This window comes from Harpia harpyja, chromosome 3, assembly GCF_026419915.1.
Source record: "Harpia harpyja isolate bHarHar1 chromosome 3, bHarHar1 primary haplotype, whole genome shotgun sequence".
In the NCBI taxonomy this organism is placed as follows: domain Eukaryota; kingdom Metazoa; phylum Chordata; class Aves; order Accipitriformes; family Accipitridae; genus Harpia; species Harpia harpyja.
In genome coordinates, this window is record NC_068942.1 from 24539251 (window position 1) to 24558741 (window position 19491).

At 38.2% G+C, this 19491-nt stretch overlaps 1 protein-coding gene across 1 annotated transcript in view; it reads right to left on the reverse strand.

The window, feature by feature from the left end:
* Positions 1-15640: 15640 nt before the first annotated feature.
* The window catches only part of MEI4 (meiotic double-stranded break formation protein 4), a 72570-nt gene continuing 68719 nt past the window's right edge, over positions 15641-19491 (reverse strand). Inside the window, exon 6 of the mRNA XM_052781952.1 lies at positions 15641-16560. Within this exon, the coding sequence (XP_052637912.1) occupies positions 16309-16560 (252 nt within the window). The 3' untranslated portion in view covers positions 15641-16308. The remainder of the gene's footprint in view (positions 16561-19491) is intronic.

Consider the following 19491-nt stretch of genomic DNA (forward strand, 5'->3'; position numbering starts at 1 on the left):
CTCCCCGTGCAGCAGTACAGGCTGGGAACGCCTGGCAGATGAGCTGACCATGAGCCTGCAGTGGTCCTGGCAGCAAGGAGCACCAAGAGCATCCTTGGCTGTGTCAGCAGGGGCAGGGATTGCTGATCAAGGGAGGGGATCATTCTCCTCTGCCCTGTACTCATTAGACTGCATCAAAGCCACTGCAGCCCATAATGGGCCCCACAGTGCAAGAAAAACATTGATAAACTGGAGTGAGTTGTGGAGGCCACCAGGATGGTCAGGGCTGGAGCCTGACATGCTGCCCAGAGAGGTGATAAGGTCTCCGTCCTTGGAAGTTTTCAAAACTCAACTAGATAAATCACTGAGCAGCCCGGTTTGTCCTTCTAGTTGACGCTGCTTTGAGGAGGTTGGACGAGACCTTTTGATGTCCTTTCCAACCTGAATTTTCCTACAGTTCTAAAAACCACGCAGACACCTTGTGGAGATTAACTAAAACTCTGAAAAAACAGGGCAATGTCACAACATAGTATTGAATACGCAAGTTCAGCATGTACTACTTCTTTACTTAACTATAACCTAGTATATTTACTACTTATGCATGAAGTTGCATTTAAAACTGTCAGCCAACTATATGGGCTTCAGTAGGTTTTCTGAGCTCTTATTCTTCTTCCAGGGAAGGCTAGAAAAACTAAAAGATGAGCACACAAAAAAGCCCTGCTCATAAAGAACTCCTTGGACATCTTATTTGTCCCTTAATCTGCCCTTTATTGCTTGCCAGTTGCATTTTTCTTTACGTTTAGCAAGCTCTACTTGCAAGGGCAAACAAGTTTCCTTCTAATGATGTTCTGATGGAAGAAACATAATTGCACACCATAAAATCTTAGTAGCTATTTTAATTGCTCCACAAATTATCTTTAAGTGCTGTACATGATTTATAGCAGCAAACCATCCCGCACCTCCAGCAGCTAAATAGAGCTGACTGGGAACTTTCAAGAAAACTTTTTTTTTTTAGAATAATATCCACCTGAAAGACAAGCCTTTTTTCAGGGAAGTTTTAATTAAAAAAATAACTTTTGCTGGGAAAGTTTTCTTAAATTTGGGTAGAAGTTTTAATCAGATTTAAAATATCAGGTTAATTAGATCTTAATCACAGCAAGAATACCTGAGTTGTGAGGGACAGAGACAAATCAATTTGTAAGCTAAGGCAGACAAGGTGACAGGAACAGGTTCAAGATCTTGCCTCATCCAGACTGCAGAAGAGCAAAAAGCTTGAACTTGGGTCTAGGTAAGAGATCTATCTTGGTTGAAGCTTTACCTTTTCTACTGTACTGGAAGAAATCTAGTGTAAAAGACTTAAAAAAAAAATTAGTAAATGAAATTTTTGTTTGCTCATGAGCCCTATCTTTAAATAATATTTAAGCAGCTGTGAGACAATAAGTAAATAAGTATACTTGCATAATTACAGCAATTTCCACACCCCTCATCACCTCAGCATTTTATAACAGTAAATGAAGAGGCAACTTTGATGCAGAGCAGCATCATTTTTAGACAGACTACTGCTGAAAGTAGAAATATGAAAAGATTAATGTTTTAGAAAGTAAAAGCTGTTTCTCTACAACAAAGCTGTACACTAATTAGGCCATAATTTATCGAGTAGGAAATAGAAATCAGTGAGGCATTAGAAAAAGCTTTTAGAAAGAGACAAACTTTGTAGCTGTTCCATCAGAGGATTATATTCTGATATAATTACAGCTTATTTATTTGAAGAATTGTGTATTAATGGGTTCCAACTCATTAATAAATAACATTTGTTTCTATAGAATTAATTGTTGACATGTCTAAACAACTCTGAGCTGCACTTAATGGCATCTGATCTGCTAAATGAAATCCTTAATTATTAGTACTTTATTGGGCGACTTGTAGTCTAAAGCTTTTTTGAATACAAAGTATTGAACAATCTTGCTCTGTATTTAAGTTGGATGCAATTGTTTTCTGAATGAGGCAAGTTGACTGGCATGTAAAAAAACCCTACAGAGTTTAAGCTGGAAATATATACAAATGCTAAACCAAAACAGACCTGAGAGATAATAGGCAACAGGAAGTCTAGTAATTCAAGTAAGCTATGTAAACTTTGTGAGTATGAACTATAAGTGAGAATAAAATTTATGGACATCAGACCAGTAGTAAGTACTACTCAAGAATCAAGTTTAGAGACAGATGCATTTTTGCTGTTCTGTGCCACAGACCTCACTTAAGAGACAGTGACTTTAGAAAGCCCTCATGTTTCAAACTGGAGGTACCAAAGACAAAATGACAAAACACTTCAAGCAGAACCGAACAACAGCTGCTTCTAAGTTTTAAAAAAAAGATAAAGTAACAATTCAAATAATACAAGTTTCAGTTGCTATGGCACATCAATAGTAAAGTATGTTTGCATAATTTATGTAACAAATTATGGCACGTAAAAGAAATAAGTCTAAAATAAAAGTAAATATACAAGTAAAATAAAAATATAAAGTATATGTATAAATATATACATATATATATTTCAAAACAGAAATAAAACAAATATAAAAGTGAAATTCCAAGGTAAGATTCCAATAGGAAAAAAACCAAGAGAAACTGCAAAGCTGCAGAGATTATATTTCATGCAAAATATGTATTGTCAGAATTTCATTACAACTCTGAATTAAAGCAAATTTTGATATGTCAGCACTTTCAATTCGCACCATATTCATCTTATGCTTTGCATATTTTCTTTGAAATTACTCACAAGTTAAGTTAGTGTGTGCATACTTTTTGTCTTTATAAGTTACAGAGTTCCTGTGCTAGAGGGGGATTGTCCCTAAAATTCTGGGCAATCTGAAGCCTTCAATGTGTAAATGTTGGGTACAGCTGGCCTCGATTTTTAGAAATGCAAGTTTCAAAATCTGCTTGCTTCTAAGTATTAAGAATCTTTTGAAGTTAGTGGGTTTTGACAAAAAAACCCCCAACTTATAAAAACCCAGACAAAAATAGAAATTGAATGAGTGATAATGAAGTTCTAATAAAAGTACAGAATATAATAGCTTCATTACAAGAAATATAGACTACTAACTCTAATGTATCAACCTTACTCCAAACATCTGTAAATGAGGATTTCCCTCTCCTGATTCCATGCTAAGATATCAGCAGTGTAAAGGTTAATCTTCAAGGTGCTGTGAACAGAAATCTCCAGTAACATAAAATTCACAATAATCACAGTTTTAACATAACTGCTAATCAACTTATTAAAGCTGAAGAAGTCAATATTACTTGTACTACTTACTTTTTTTGTATTATATTTATTTACATTCTGGATTTCTTGCACACTACTGAGTGTACCCATCTTCACTTTCAGCTTCTCCTTTTAGTATTTCAGCTGCAGCTATTTCAGGAGACGGTCTTTATTGAAAAACAGGTATCTTCTGTTGTAACTTTTAAAATTATCAGATTTTTATAAAAGTTTCTTTTTTTCATAGTATACATTGAGGCCCTATTCCCACTAAAGCTGTCCTTTTGAAGGTCAAACCAAGATTCTCTTCTTTTTCTGAGTTATTTCCCCTCTCCTGAGTCTTAATTTCTTTACTGTCAGCTGCTCCCACTTACAGTTACTATTTCCTTCAGATGATAAACTCTAGAGTTGATGTAAGGATAAGATCAGTGCTGCTATCTAAGATTTAAACAGGTGCTGGAGATGGAATCTGAATATATAATAGGACCCCTTGCTTTGATGATCCCCTCTCCAAACCTGGCTCATTCTCCTCTGCCTTGAGGACCTTATGCTGACTGTCATTTACATTTCCCCTTGGAAGTTTCCCCTGGGATCATACCTGCTACGACCTGAGTAAATAAAAAGCTGACGAAAGCAGCATTAGCAAAAAGCGATGATAAATGTTGGTGAACTGACTGCAGGCAGCTATCCCGGTGTGTATTGCAGAAGATGGTGTTAAGACTGACAATGTGTGATGCTGTCAAAAGTGATCTGCAAGAAGGAGTAGAGATTGTGTTAGCGACACTCTCAAACATAAGCAGGGCGTAAGGGGAGAACTTACAAATCACAAACAAGGCAAAGAAATCAACAGGAAAGACTAATCAGAGGAATAAATAAAACACAGAATTTTCCAGTTAACGGAAAAAATAAAATTAATGCCTCCAGGAAGAAAATAATCTCGAGTATACTTGAGGTTTCAGCCCAGGATGATCTCCTGCCTCCAGCTGCTGAATTGTGATCTAGCTCTCGCATGCCATGTCCTTTGGAAGCCCAGGCACTAGCTCTGCTTCTCAGGAACCCTTTTACTCTGCGTTCCCTTTATTCTCCTTCCCGGGAGTTCAGGCCCCGTGGCTTGTCACCCGTCTAAAGCTCTGCTCCCCTGCTTCCCCTCGGACTTTCCCTGACACCCTCTCCAGACCTTCTGAGAACCTCTGGTGACGTTTCCTTCTGGGTAGGATGACATTTAAAGCAAAGAGCGCAAACCTCGTGATGGAATTTGCAAACACACACGTAACTAGATGTTAGGCAAAGCCTAACACATATACACAAATTTCCGGCAACAGGTGTGTCTGTGCAAAAACATTCAGTGCAAAAATATTTCAGCCTCTGCGCGACCTTAGAAACCTGAGGACTTCGCCTGCACGAGTGAATCAGAGCGTCAGGGCAGAGAAGTTAAATCACCTATCGCTGAAACGCCAGAACGGTCCCCAGCACCATTTTGGCACTGGTCATCTAGCACTTTCCCCCGTGATTCCCTACAACTCAGACCAGGGACCATCCCTCAACAGCTGCTTTGGACACGGCGACCCGGATTAGAAGACTCTGAGAATTTAAGTTGGCTTGATGGCCAGAGACGCAGCCTTTGAACCTTGGGCCTCAGCAGGGTGGCAGACGTCTTGCACGCCTCAGAAGGAGAATTGGAGCCGGCAGGGAGCCGTGCGAAGCCAACACGCTTAGCAAGGTCCTGCTTGGTGTTAGTCACTGGGAGAGTAACGAGAAGGACGGGCCTTAAATGTAAGCCTTTACCCAACATGATAGGAAAGTACTTGGGAGCCACAGAGTATATCTTTTCTGAAAATATTTGTCCAGAAGCCTTTCTCTGAAAGACTGAGCAGGGGTCACTGATTTTCCACGCTTGGGTGAGTGACCCACCTGGATACTGCGTTAAGAAAAACGAACGAACGTCCTCGCTACTGCCTTCTGGGGCCACCTTTTGAAACAAGGTACCTGCAAACGCATTTTGTGAGAAGCCCTGCGGATCGTATTGGCTTAGGATAATTCTTTGCACCTATGTGGCAAGTAGAGCAAATAATACAGGTGTCTACCAAAAGAAGACAATGAGGAAGGGGAAGGGGAGAAGAGAGAAAGGAGATAAGTGCACAATGAAGAAAGGAGAACCCAGGAATCAGTAAGGTTGCAGACACACTTGTTTTTTCCTGATTGTAGCTGAACTGACTGAAAAGATCACTTCCCAAAATTAGTTCCAGCTGCTCCTGACTGCAGTTGCCTGGGGTCACGATGGCCTCCTGAACTGTTCTTGTTCGCACCCAAAACCCAGCTCAGTTGAAATGAGCTACCATAAAGAGCACATTTGTGCTCAACTGACCCATTTTAGCTGAAACACCTATTTCAGTGTGATCAGAGACCGGTTAGAAGAGTTTACCCACTTCTTTCACTTTAAAAAAAAAGGATGCGTGTCTAAATCTTAATGCACAAACCCCCCAGTAGTGTTAGGGGACTTAAGTGCCTAATGTATACAGCACAATGTACGGTGGTTTTGTACAAGCAGCTGCAACATGCATAAGGGAGGCTGCAATCACACAAAGCTGAGCAGGTACAGTCACAGCTAGAATTACTACTCTCCAAGCATAATAATGTTATTAGAAAGTTATTATCAAATCAGCTCACAGGTTATCAACACAAATAATGCTGCCTGGAAAGACTGAATCATAGGGGACAGTCAAGAGATTTAAATGAAAGCAAATGAAGAATATAAGATCTGACCAGGGACACGGAATATTAAATGGAGATATTCCTGTTTATCAACACTTGGTAGCACATTACCAAGACAACATGTAAAATGATCTGCTGTTCATCAGTCTGGAAATCAGTAAGATATTTGTTCACTTATAATTTCTAATCCTCCTCTAAAGTGCTGCTGACATGAATACTGTCACTGAGCCTAAAAGTGGCTTTGACAGTTTGGTTATGATAAGCACTTTTCTTCACAATGTTTTTGAAAATAATCCATCCAGAAGAAATACAGAACAAAAAAGGAAAACTACACAGACTTCTTCATCAGTGTCATCTATAACGTTTTTGTCTTTTCTGCTCTTTGGGGCAGAAGTGCTATGGGAGCTTAGGACTCATGCCTCTGCTTTTCTGTTAATTCCTGCATCATGTGTGCATCCTGAAGTTACGATAAAATAATAAACCAGAAACACGAACAAAAAACCCACCCTAAGGTACCGTGAGTAAGGAATGTAAAATCTAACTCTTAGTTATGTCTGTGTGCTCACAGCAACCAAAATAAAGGTGAAATATCTTGCAAAAATCAAATAGGTAAGAAAACCTCAGGAATGTTTCATTTTAAACGTGATCACACAATTTCAGTACTTCACCCTTCTCATTAATTGCCAAAGAGGTGCAGCTAAACTCTCACTGTATGGTCTGCCTAACCAGAGCTGAAGACATGAGGGAAGGTGTTAACAGTAAGGGTAGATGTGGTATCTGTGTGCAGTCTAGTCACAGAATGCAACAAAGCCTTTCAGCCATTTCAGTCAACATTTTCCCCTGTTAAAAATGAACTCCCTTAGTTTATTTCAAAATAACTATAACAGCACTTTGTGTGCAACAGGATAATTAACTTAGCAGTGAAATGACTTGAGTATAACCTGCCTCTAGTACTGTTTTCAACTTTACTAGAAACTAATGAGTAAAAAACCAGAAAGTGTCAAAAATAATTCCAGTGATATACACGACTGGCAGGTATTTCTTTAACTTATTTGTTTCAATTATTGCCTTAAGTGATTTTCATACTAAAGCATAAATTATTTTAAGCAGATTTTCTTTCTCATTTGGAGCAAAAAACTAGAAATGCCAAACAGAATCCTAAAGTTCATAGTCATCTTACTTACAGTTTTGGATGTCAATTTTGGTTTATATAATCATTAGGAGGAAAAAAGTGAAGTTGAGTATGCTGCTCAAGAACATACATTAATATTACACAGAAATCCTTGCAACAATACCTTAGTACAACAAGGAATTTGGAGTCAGGGGGTATCCGCATGGAACAGGCTTCCTTTGTGCTTCTATTAGCTTCTAATATATGAGTAGGCTTTTAAAGGATCAAATAGTACAATCTGTTTTCTGAAAAGCAGAACAAATTGCTGCACCAAAAACCTACAAAAGAATCTATTCTGTTACATTCTAATGGTGGCAGACTAACATTTGAAGTGTTGCATAATTTCTTATAAATTTTCTCTACTCAAAAGAGCCTTTTATACAAAAACAAAAAGAGAAAAACAAGGTCTTCTTTGAAATAAAGGGTTTGGGTTTTTGCCTTAAAAAGTAAGTGATAATTAACAGGAAAAATTACCACCGAAGGGGATTTTAGCAATCTTCATTGCCTGGTTATGAGGGGTTCCTTTAATTTTTTCTTTACAAAAACATATGAAAACCTGCAATTGGCTCTGTATTTTGGAAGCAGAGTATGCTTAGTTTTTTTAAGAAGACCTGTAGTGAACTGCCCTGCTAAGTGTCCGCCTGCCTGCCCTGGTGATCCAAACTAGTTGGTGCTGCACATCCCAGAGGTGCACGGTGCTGAGGACATTGCACTAGGTTGTGGGACCATTTTTCCTACTGCCTGTGCTGGCTCCAACCTAACGGCAAGGACCCTGCAAGGCACGATTTGGTCATGCTGCTTGGACCGTTAAAAGGATGACATGCTTTTAGAAAATTTCACTGGAGTTCGCACTTTCTGAGAGGTCTCATCAGGGTTTGTCGTTTTGTTTTTGTTTTTCTCATCCGTCTTTTTTTTCCTTGTATTGTGGGGATAAGACAGCCTCAGAGTAAGGTCAATGTGGAATTATCTCAGCCCTTAGAATCGTTTTTATGGATGGCTACTAAAATAACTTGAAAGATTAGCTGGAAAATGCTCCATTATCTCTAAGGCCTGAAGAACCTTGATCTTGATAGGACTCATTACCACATGAGTAACAAGTACCAGCGAGGTACCAGTGAGGCATCCTGATATCCTATAAAATTCGGAGTCCTGAAACCAGGTACTGAGAGTCCCCCCGTGGAAAGAGTTAGCCATCTCCCCCCTGCAAGAAAAACAGAGTTCAAAGGAGTCAGTCACTAAGAAAAATAGTAAGCTACAAGATTAATCTTTCATTCTTTCTTTTTCTGCCTCAAGACATATTTCCTCACCTCTGCTACAAAAGACAAAGCCCAGAATACCCAATGGCCAAAAGTAACAACTTTCCAGAAGGAGACACAGCGAAGGGCTGTGAAGGTCAGAGATGTCCCAGTATCTTCCTCAGGTAACAAAAGGAGTAGTATATAAGTGTGTTCAAAGGCTTCTGTGGATGTAAACCCTTCTTATTAATTCTATATGTCAAAAAGATAATAGAAAATTAGGCTGACACAGTTTTCACTTGCATTCAGCAGAAACATGAAGTAAATGCTTCACTAAATCAATGGAGCTCATTTATGTTAAATGAAAACAGATTAGGCTCTGTATTTCTGTTGTAATAATACCTTTGCTTTCAATGTTTTCTCTTCTTTCAGTACATAATAGCCATTTACAGGAGTTTCAATTTCTGTTGTTTTCTCCAGCATTTTTACTCATAACATTCCTCTGGCTATACAAACTTGGCTGAATGTATCAGAGAGTATACTTATGAAATTTGTAGGTGTCCTCATGCTGGGGTCAGGCGAGGACAGTTACTCTGGAAGACAGAGACGAATTTCAGTCTCCATAGGCTGGAAAGAAGGTCTTCAAAGAACGTAACTAAATTCAATAATAACTGCAAAAAGCTATGCTTTGACAGAAGAAACACCACAAACAGCAGCTGACAGGAGGAGGCAAGAAGTCACCAAAACTTGGAAGAGTAATCATCATAAGTGCTAAAATCCACAGTGTACAGTTTCTCATGCCGTTGTGATGGAGAAAATGCTGATGAATGCATGTGTGTTGCTTTTTAAGCCTCACATGATGAAGAGTTACATTCTGTAAGGTGCCAGGCTTGGCCTTCATTAAGTCATGTGAATCTCCGGCAACTACAGGAATATGAAAAGAAAGAAGACCACCCTTTTGAACAACCCCAAAGGTCTTGTCTTGGAACTATTTCTGTTCACTGGAGGATTTTCCTGGCTGGCAGAGACTGTTTCCTCAAGTATAATTTGAAAGACTTGTCTCAAACATGAAGTCAAGCCTGGTAAGCAGGTGATAGGCAAACAGTGCTCTTCTCAAGGATGAGCCTCTCTTTACTATAACTGTTTTAATGGTGGGCATAACCCCAAAGAATTTGGGATTAATTTGAAATCAGCAAGTTCAGAAGAAACTACATTGAAGGAATAGCTTGCTTAAAGCAAGGATGAAAACTAACTTTGCTTGTTCAGTTAAAGAAGCAGGTGCAGACTAAGTGAATTTAGTTATAAGAAAAAAGGGAAAACTAAAAGGAAACAGTTAAGGAGGATGAAACAATTTATATAAGGGGGAGGTGATTTAAAGAAGGTCTAAGTGAAGCACACTGTCTGGATGAAGTTGCAGAAACTCTATCTCAAATCAAGGAAATTAAGAACTGCAGAACAGAAGACGACCCTTTCTGGCATGTGATAGATGAAAAAGCACAAACCAGGAAAGCTACAAGTATATAGCTGGGCAAAACTTCTCTGAGCTCTAAAGGCAAAGATACATATATAGACAACTGCTCAGAGAATGAAAACACTGAAGGAAAACATCTAAAACATCACCCTTTGCTTTTTCTGTTTTTGTGCTTAGCATTATGAATAAATATTTAAAAACTTGTCCTTTTTTCACTATTAAACTGAAACAGAGTAAGATGCTAATGTTAACGTAGTCCTATGATTATTACCCGACTGTAGTTCTTAACTACTTCTCTCTCAAGCTGATCACCGAAATCTGTGCAGGGACACGAAGGTACAGAAGAGAGTTTTTTAAGGGGTTAGAACTGAAAAAGCTGGAGTCAGATTTGTGGCTGTGAGGGAGTGAGGTGACAATGCCTTAGCTTAAAACCAATCTAATTTCACCCTTGCCTTTTCCCTCTTTGTGAAAAGAAGGATAAATGATGGTTTTTTACAGTACCAATCTCTCTGCACGGTGTCTCATTTTGTCACCCAGCCATGTGCTACTCCCATACTCCTTGTCCCACCTAGCACCCCCAGCAGCGTCAAAGGCTCCTGCTCATCCACACCTCCTTCTTCATCTTCTCCCCAGTCTATTTTTTGGGATGAGCTGCTTCTCCCCTTGTCGCAGGACGATGAGGATAGCTAAAGGGATTACTACTGTGCAAGAGCTACAAGAGGATCTGCATGTAAATACTGTGGGTTTAATACCCTTACTCAGAAGTCACTGCTATTTTACCTCGTAGACAAGGAGCACTGAAGCGTTCCCTTGCAGTTGGGAATTTTGGAGAATGCCCTGCCCTTCTGTGGTGTAAAATAAGTTATGAGCAGGGCTTTCCACCTCTGAGAAGTAAACGTTGATTTGGTCCACGTAGTTGTCCCTGCAGGCCAGACATGCTCATGGGTTGTGGAACTAATAAAAAAGTGGAAGCTGTAAGATTTTTTTTGTTTGATGAAACAGTCAGAATGACTCCTCTGTTCCCACACCAGCAAGAGATCTAAAGACTAAATTCCCTTGTCTCAATCAATAAAATATGAACATACATTAATCACCCCCAAACATATAGCTTTTTAAAACAGGCTAAACTAAACTGAATTTCAGATTAAATAATTTTATACAAATCTGATGTTAATTCTGAAATTTCAAAGCTAGATGTTGGAAATGCAAAGATGAACTTAATTACATTACTGATGACTTTCAAAGTGGTTTACATCACGGTATTTCACAGATGGCTTTCAACCATATTGAGGATTTACAAAGCATGAAACTTCTAGTGACAGCAGACACAGATAAGGCTGAGGAACTTGATGCCTTCTTTGCCTCAGTCTTCAACAAGGTCTCCTAGGCCTTTCTGCTTAGTGAAATTGTTTAAAGAGAACTATTAGGAGTAGCTGAAGATCAAGTTCAGGTTTTTCTTTGTGAGATTTCAGCCCATATATGTCCATGGGATCAGGTGGTCTACATTAATAGGTGCTGACAGAATCGGTCAGTGTCCTCGCAAAGCAAGCACAGAACGTGTCTGGATAGGTTAAAAAGCAGGTGGGTAAAAAAAAAAAAATTATACCATGATCAAGCTCACAGAGTAGTGGTTAATGGGTTGTACTTTACCTGGGTGCCTGTCACAAGTGGAGTATCACAGGGAACTACCCTGGGATGTGTCCTGTTTAACATCAGTGACCTGGAGAGTGTCATGGACTGCACCCTTATCAGATTTGCAGATGACACCGAATTGGGAGTCCCAGTTGATATGCTTGAGGACGGAGCTGTTGTTAGAGAGACCGATGCTGGCTGGAAGAATGGGCTAGATGGAGACTATGAAATTCAGGGAAGACAAGTGCAACGTGTCCAACCTAGGAAGGAAGAGCCCCTTGCAGTGATACAGGCTGGGAGTGCCTGGCTGGGGAGCAGCTCTGCAGGCAAAGCCCTTGGGGGCTCTGGTGGGCAGCGAGCGGAGCATCAGCCTGCAGTGGCCCCGGCAGCAACGAGGGCCAGCGCCATCCTGGGCTGTGTCAGCAGGAGCACAGATCAAGGGAAGGGATTAGCCCCTCTACTCAGCACGTGTTATTCTGCATCTAGACTAGTACTGCCCATTTTGGGCCCCCCAGTAAAAAGGTGCTGATAAACTGAAGCGTGTTCAGTGGAGGACCACCAAGACGACTGGGGTGGAGCATCTGCGCTGTGAGGTGGGTTGAGGGAGCTGGGCTTGTTCAGCCCAGGAAAGAGATGGTTTCAGGGGGATCTAACAGCAGCCTCCAGGGCCTATGGGGAAGGTACCAAGGGGACAGATCCAGGCTCTGGGTGGTGGGAAGACTAAAGACACAGAGCATAAAAGGAAACAGAGGTTCAGACTGTATATAAGGAAAGTTTTTTTCACTATAAAGACAGTCAAGCAGAAGAGCAGGTTATCCAGAGAAGTTGTGCAGTCTCTGTCCTTGAAGGTTTTCAATCCCTGACTGAGTATTGAACCAGCAACAGACAACTTGGTTTGACCCCATTGCTAACCTTGCTTGGAGCAGAAGGTTGGACTGCAGACCGTGAGGTCCCCCCTAATCCAAATTCTCCTATGATCATGTGAATGTCAGCTGAATGTTGTGCCACAGCAAACTATAAAGTGTTTCTCTGTATCAGCTAGTAATACATAGATAACTGAAAGAAAAAAAATAAAGATTATTACAGGATTAAAATAAGGTACAACTTCATTTCCACTGTTACCAACATATACGAGCAATAACTACCTCAAAAAAAAAAAATCAGTAAATCACAAACAGATTATAAAAAGATTCCAAATTAAGTTTACAAAAAAATCCTGAGACAGTTCACTTCAAAATCCCATCCACTGCTGTCATTAGTAGGCATGTAAAATTCTTTAGTGAATAGAACAGTCAATGGAGCAGCACTAAAATAAAAATTTATTTTCCTTGTCTCATAATTTTTCTACTCTCATAAAAAGAGACACTCTACCATAAAATTCTTTTTAAAACAGATGGAGACAGGTACAAAACACAGTCACCTGGGAAGCTAAGAATGTGGCAGAGTAACAAACTACAAAATCATAAACTATTAGGCTACTAATTAATAAGCACTGCTAATTCAACCATATAAACATATAATTCAACCATATGTGTGTGTGCATATATATACACATGTATAAAAGCCTGAACAATTTGCGTTTGCAGAACATTAGCATTTTGCCAAATTCTAAAGTACATGTATTTTATAAAAAATGAAATCAGCAAGACAAAAGAAGTATCCTTGAAATGTTAATTCTAAAACTGTAAGGGTAACTCAGGTGAAACACTCCAGGGAGCGATGACAGGTCAGACCAAGTTCTTTTTTTAGTGTTTCCTATTCTTTAGATCTACGACATGTTATACTCAGCAAGTGGGACTTTGAGATTGTTCTTTTGAGACATCTAATAGTCTCCACTCAGCAAAGACCATAGCTACTTTCTCTGGATTTGGGATTCCTCTCTGGAGGCCAGATATGTAAAAGTTGGATGTCGACATAGCTGTTTAGTAAGTACTTTACAACTTAGTTATAAGTCCAAGCTGCAGGAAGGTTTCTTCCAACCAGGTCGCAAATCCTCACCTGTAACAGGTAACTCCAGGGACTGACTCAGTCATCCTGTTTTATTTCAAAACTAAAGACAGCGATGCTTACTCAATTTATATCTAACAGTCACTGGACAAGAGCAGAAATTGTCTGAAGAGCATATACTTAAACCTAGGATTTCCTACTCCTAAAAACAGATAAGATATCACATGGGTGGGATTTATTTCTCACATTAAGACACCTAAATGCATGTTCATGTCAGTGAACTACATATCTAAGCTCATGCTATCATCACTGTTTGATTCAGCTGCCTAAGCAGACACATTTAGTGACAGTGCCACTCAAGATGCTCCAGGGTATCAGAGGCACCTACATGAAGAGAGAAAATGTGACACAGGACTTACAGAAGATCTGCAGTCCTTTGGGGTAGCAGCTGGAGACCCAGCCCAAAATATTAGAGTATTTTAAGAGTTTCATAGCGTAGGCATCCCAACCACATGGAGACATCTAAATGCACATGTCTACCTTTGTGCATCTTCATCTTGAGGCAAGTCCCATCTTGGTGAAAAATCTCTTCAAGAAACATGAGACAACAATCTGTCTAATAACTATTCTGGTTGCAGAGGTTAGTGCTTCCACCAAAGCTGAGATATGCTCATTAATGTGGTTTAACTCCACTATTTAATTTTGCACTGAAACAGATAAGGAGAGCCCAGGTGGCCAGTTAATAGCACTTTTGCAGAGAGGCTAGTGTGTGTCTAAAATGCTGCAATGGCATTACAAGGGAAACTCTCTGCCCCAACAATTTCAAAGCTGCATAACAAACTGTTTCAAATCCTTGTCAGAGCGTAAGTGCCAGGTAGTTATTCCATCTCTGGACACAAAACCCCTCTCTCTATGTACGTTGTGAAAAAGATTTCAAAAATCATCTCTCAAGTCATCAGTTACTTCAAAACTCATCAAGGATGCATGTATTTCCCAAAATATCCATTGCTCTTCCAGTGGCCTAGAGAGTTTGCTGGTGAAAAAATGCTACAATCTGCAAAGAAAAAAATAGGTGTCCCTTTGTGCCCAAGTTGCTTTACTAATAACAAAAATATTTTTTGCCAATAGATCAGCAAATATGCAGTGGTGTGCAATCTAGTGTTGAAATTGTTCTTTAGAACAGGAGTCTTGAAACAATATACATTTTGCTATTATACAGATTCCATTATCATCCTGTGTTTTGTGTTGTCTTTACAAAATACTTTTGAATGAAGCTTTTTTATAAAATGAAAATTATTATATCAATTAGATACCAGTTCCTTTTGTTTATTCCTTTCCTTGCTCTTTTCATAATAATGCTTTCAGCGCTCTGGAGGGAGGTAGAAGAACTGATCTTCTACCTTAATGAAACAAACAAACAAACAAAGTCAAGCACTAACAAACAGGGCACAGTAGTTCCTGAGTGGCTACCAAACATACATACTTATTTAACTTCATTTGCTTTAATTTGGCTAAGCTTATCTGATCTATTTTCTAATGTGACTATTCAGGAACACTTGTTTTGCAAATCAAACATTTCTGTTGAAAGTTAGTTTGCTAAAAGAAAGCATTAAACAAATGTTACCATATGACATACCAAATACGAAATTTAAGAAACAGAACAGTGGCCAGCGTCTAAACAAGTATAAGAATCTCTCTTTGGGGAGCCAATTCAACATCAGAGTAACTTGTTTTGTAAATATGTATATATTTTACATATACAGAAAACAAAGGTTTATTATCTGAAATAAATGCATTCAAATTAACAAGATAAATTATTTACAGTATTAAAAAAGTGGTGTTTCAGAGAATTTTTCTGACAAAAATTGATCTGACAAAACAAGTGCAAGGGGAAGGATAAGGACTAATGCTAAAAATGTTTTATATTTACGGTGAATATGCACTACTAGGAGACATAACAAAATTAAAACATTGTTTATCTATTAGAAGTAAATGTTATTCATCATAGAACTAAATGTCATTAGTTCCCCTCTAAATTTATCAAAGACTCTGGATCAGTTAAGGTATTGTTGAACTCATACTTTAAAGGCCTTTTATGTTTAAGATGATTTCTGTTAAAATGTTACTTTAATTATTACTAAGAATATAATTCCATCATAAAAATAACATTTTTAAAATCAGATAATACATAAATATACAAAGGGGATTTTTTCAATTTCATTAATTTTGAACAGAAAGGTTTAAAGTAATCATTAAAGGAGTTAATTTATTCAGCCTAAATCTTTGAAATCATTAGTCAACTCGGAGTGAATTAGGCCTACTGTGCCTACACTTGTGCATACACAAGTAAAGACAAGCAGTATACAATGAATGTAAGAAAGTTGTAAAACTGAGCACCAGATTTTGGTGATGACTCTTTTGATTAAATCAGAAACAAAGCCTGTCCTATAAGAATTTGTAGTGATAAGTTACCAAGTTTAAAAAGAAACATTTTTATTTCTGCCAACCAGCCATTGTCTCTAAAGTACACAGAAGCTATACAACTCTTAAAAGACAGGCATTAGTTTCCTAACTTGAAAGCTCTACACACACTTTATGCCTAGACTTTAAAATTCATAGTGCTTATTTTAAACATCGCCTGAAACAACTTACTTTGTTGTGTACACAAACAACAACATATTGTTTTCCATTATGAGAAACAGCACTTATTCAAAACCAGCACCTGGATTATAACATTTTTTTCTATATTTGAAATTGGAAATAAACTGCATTATCTCTGAAACTGCTGTATAGCATAGTAGTTTAAAGTAAATGTTTTCCAATAATGACAATTTTCGTGTCTGGCTCAAAAATTTTCCAATGCAATCCCACACCAAATGCACTGTTAAAAAGTAGGCTACTTGTTTTAATCAATTTGTATTTGAGCTGAGTTCAAAAGAACACTCACTCTCCATAAATATAAAGAAAACAAAGGGAATTCATCTGAGAGATGAAGAATAATTTGATCAAGTTTCTTCAGAAATTCGATTTTTTCTTCTCCATCATAGTCTGAGCTTGAAACGTTACTTTCTTCTGTCTCATTTTGAAGAAGTTGTTCCAGAATCATGCACAAAGGAAAAATATTCTCATACTGGGTAATGTCATACATGGCCTGCATCTGGGAATAAAGAAAAATCGATATATAAGCACAGTCTGAAAATGTTTCTGCAGCCCACCATCTCAGACATCAGTTTAAGGAATAATGTAAAAATTTGCAGTAGTATTTATATGATCAGAACAGCTACACACTCAGTAGGATTACTTCCAAGAAATGTCTTCCTTTTTGTGATAACAGCCAAATAACTAACTCTCCATCATGCTACCAAATGAAAAGTCAACATAACATCCTGTTCATGAGTCAAAGAGGGTTTTCTCTACCTAATTATCCAGAGGCTGTGACATACAATAATGATCTACAGATAAACAACAACAACAGCAGCTTTGTTTGTTTTAGGCATATAATGATAATGGGTGGATTTCTTTTTTCTGAGAAATAAAATAACAAGTAAAAAAAGATTTATTATTTTTTTTACTCTCAAATATAGACAATCACCTATTCAAGTGACACCTCTAGAAAGCAAACAAAAAGTCCAAATTCTCAATATCAGTAGAAAATACACAAGCCAGTACTACATATCTGAGTCAGTTACAAAGTGGAAGATTCAGTTTGTCAAATGAGCTCACTGACCAAACTACAAATTCATTAAAAGCCTTATAGCTTTATCTAATATAAATTTACCTGCCCTGTATTAGGAAACTGCAATTTCAAACTGAAGCTTTCAGAATCTCTGCTGTACAGAGGGAACAACTGGTAAGATAAAAACTTAAACCTCGGGGACTTGTCTCCCTGGAATGAAATTCTGTGTCCTCCTTAACAGCAAAATCTACCAATGGCCTGATGGATGATCAGAACTGAAAAGTAAAAACATAGCTGCTCACTTCGTCTTTCTGAGCTAGTAGTTCTTAAACCTAAAATCTGTGTTTGAAGCTCCCTAGGGTAATGTCTTTCAGGTAACCTCCCACCTCAGGGACAAGAGTAAGACACCATAGCCAACCTATTGCAAAGCCTCAATGTAGCAAATTAATTTTGCTGAGTTTTGTAAACATCTTGAAATTTAGGTTAATTACTGAAAAATATTATCCCTAGCCTTGCATGCTCCCGTTCTGTCTCCCTGGAACTGGGTAAGAAAAATCTGCAGTTCAAAAGCTGCTGCCAAGGATTCGATATTGACATTCTTATCACAACAGACAGCAAAAAATATAAAAGGACAATATTAACTATTTGCATACTTTTAAAGTCCAATTAAATCAAATTCTATAACTAGGGAAAACCTCCTTCTAAAGCAGAGGTAGAAGACAGTCTGTTTCTTCAAATACCAAGCATCTGCCTCTAGGACAACCATGCCTAAACAGTGATTGTTTTGACTATTAACTGATACTGGTGAGATAAATGTATTTATTTTGCTGATTAGACTAAATTACAGCTCTCTCAAAGTTGAGAAAATAACTGGTATTAATGATTTCCTGAATTTCTAGGGAATACATGATTCTAAAGGCCTACAAAGTCTGCTCCTAAGACTTTCAGTGTAGGAGTCATCTGACCAAACACAGGCATCAACAGGCTGAGATAGTTATCCTTGGTTCCTGCTTTAGCCAACAGATGGAAGCAAGGGGTGGGACTCAGTTGCTTGAATGCAGGTATCTGTTGCCATTTTGGATGTCCATGGGTATCCAAGGCATGTGGATGAGTAGAGCTTTACATAAGAGTCAGCAGCTGTAAGCCAGGAGTACAACCTTAGGGCATCGCATCTAGTGTGGTATTAGATGTCCAAGTTTTGGCAACTGAGTCTTTCAGGATGTAATTCATCCCATTCTAAACTAGATCCTCAGATGCACTATGTCCTGAAACTCTTTACAGTGATAAAATATGATTGTGCCCAGAAAAATGACTATGTAGAAACATAAATTGAAGTTCTATGCTTTCAGTTCCTGTAATTTGGATATTAGAAGTACAACATTACAAGCAAAAACCTTTGTTTGATTCTTATGTGTTGGCCTTGTAAATTCACTCAGATCTTCCTTTTGCATGAGGAATCACTAGAAAATGTTTTAGAAAGGCAAATTATGTCACTTCACTTATCCCCGTAACCTCAAGCTCTTCCAAGCAGTTAAGCAATTGTGTTACTTTCAGTGGGTCTTGAAAAGTGCAACTAATTGCAACTTAGTAAACTATCTAATTGATTATGGATAATAGAAACCACAACCTAACTAATTCTCTTTCCTCTGCAAATACTACTGCACTAAAGGAAAATTATTTTAGCCACACAGAACTGACTTTGAACAGAAAGGGTAAGTCTGATGGCAAGGAGGAAGTATTTTTTTGAGGTTATTGCTTTTCAGGGGACAAATGCACTTTGAAATATTGTTTCACAAAAACAGGGGGAAAAAAAAAATCAGTCTAGAACATTTTCTGGCTCAAGGCTTATTAACCTTTCCAACCCATTTAACAACCTGAATAAAACGTGTCTCCATTTCTTTTGTTAGATGCCTCTTGTAGCACTACTTGATGCAATTACTACCAATGCAAATTTATGCCACCAAATTTGTAAAGGAATACCTTTACTGTTACCTAATGGTGCAGTCAGATAACAGACCTATTCATCTCGTTCACCAATGTGTGTAAGGGGGTAGCGGCATATGTATGTGTACACACACATACACACAGCTAGCCCATCCAGAAAGTTCAGAAGGTATATCTGTAACGCAAACCTCACATATAGACTACAATTCCAATACATTAATACCAACTTTAAATACATTTAACACTTAAATCTGTTTTTCAGAAAGAATTTTAAGATAATCACTCTTTTTACAGATCAGATGGGTGTGCAATATGGGGTTTGGATACTATTTTTTTTTTCTGAGATCAGTCCTTGCCAATTTTTCCTCACCAGGTACTTGGAAATGTGTTTCTTAGCAGTAAGATGCATTTAGTACACACCTCAGTTTTGAATTTAACTTTTGGAATTATCTTCTTATTACAATTTCT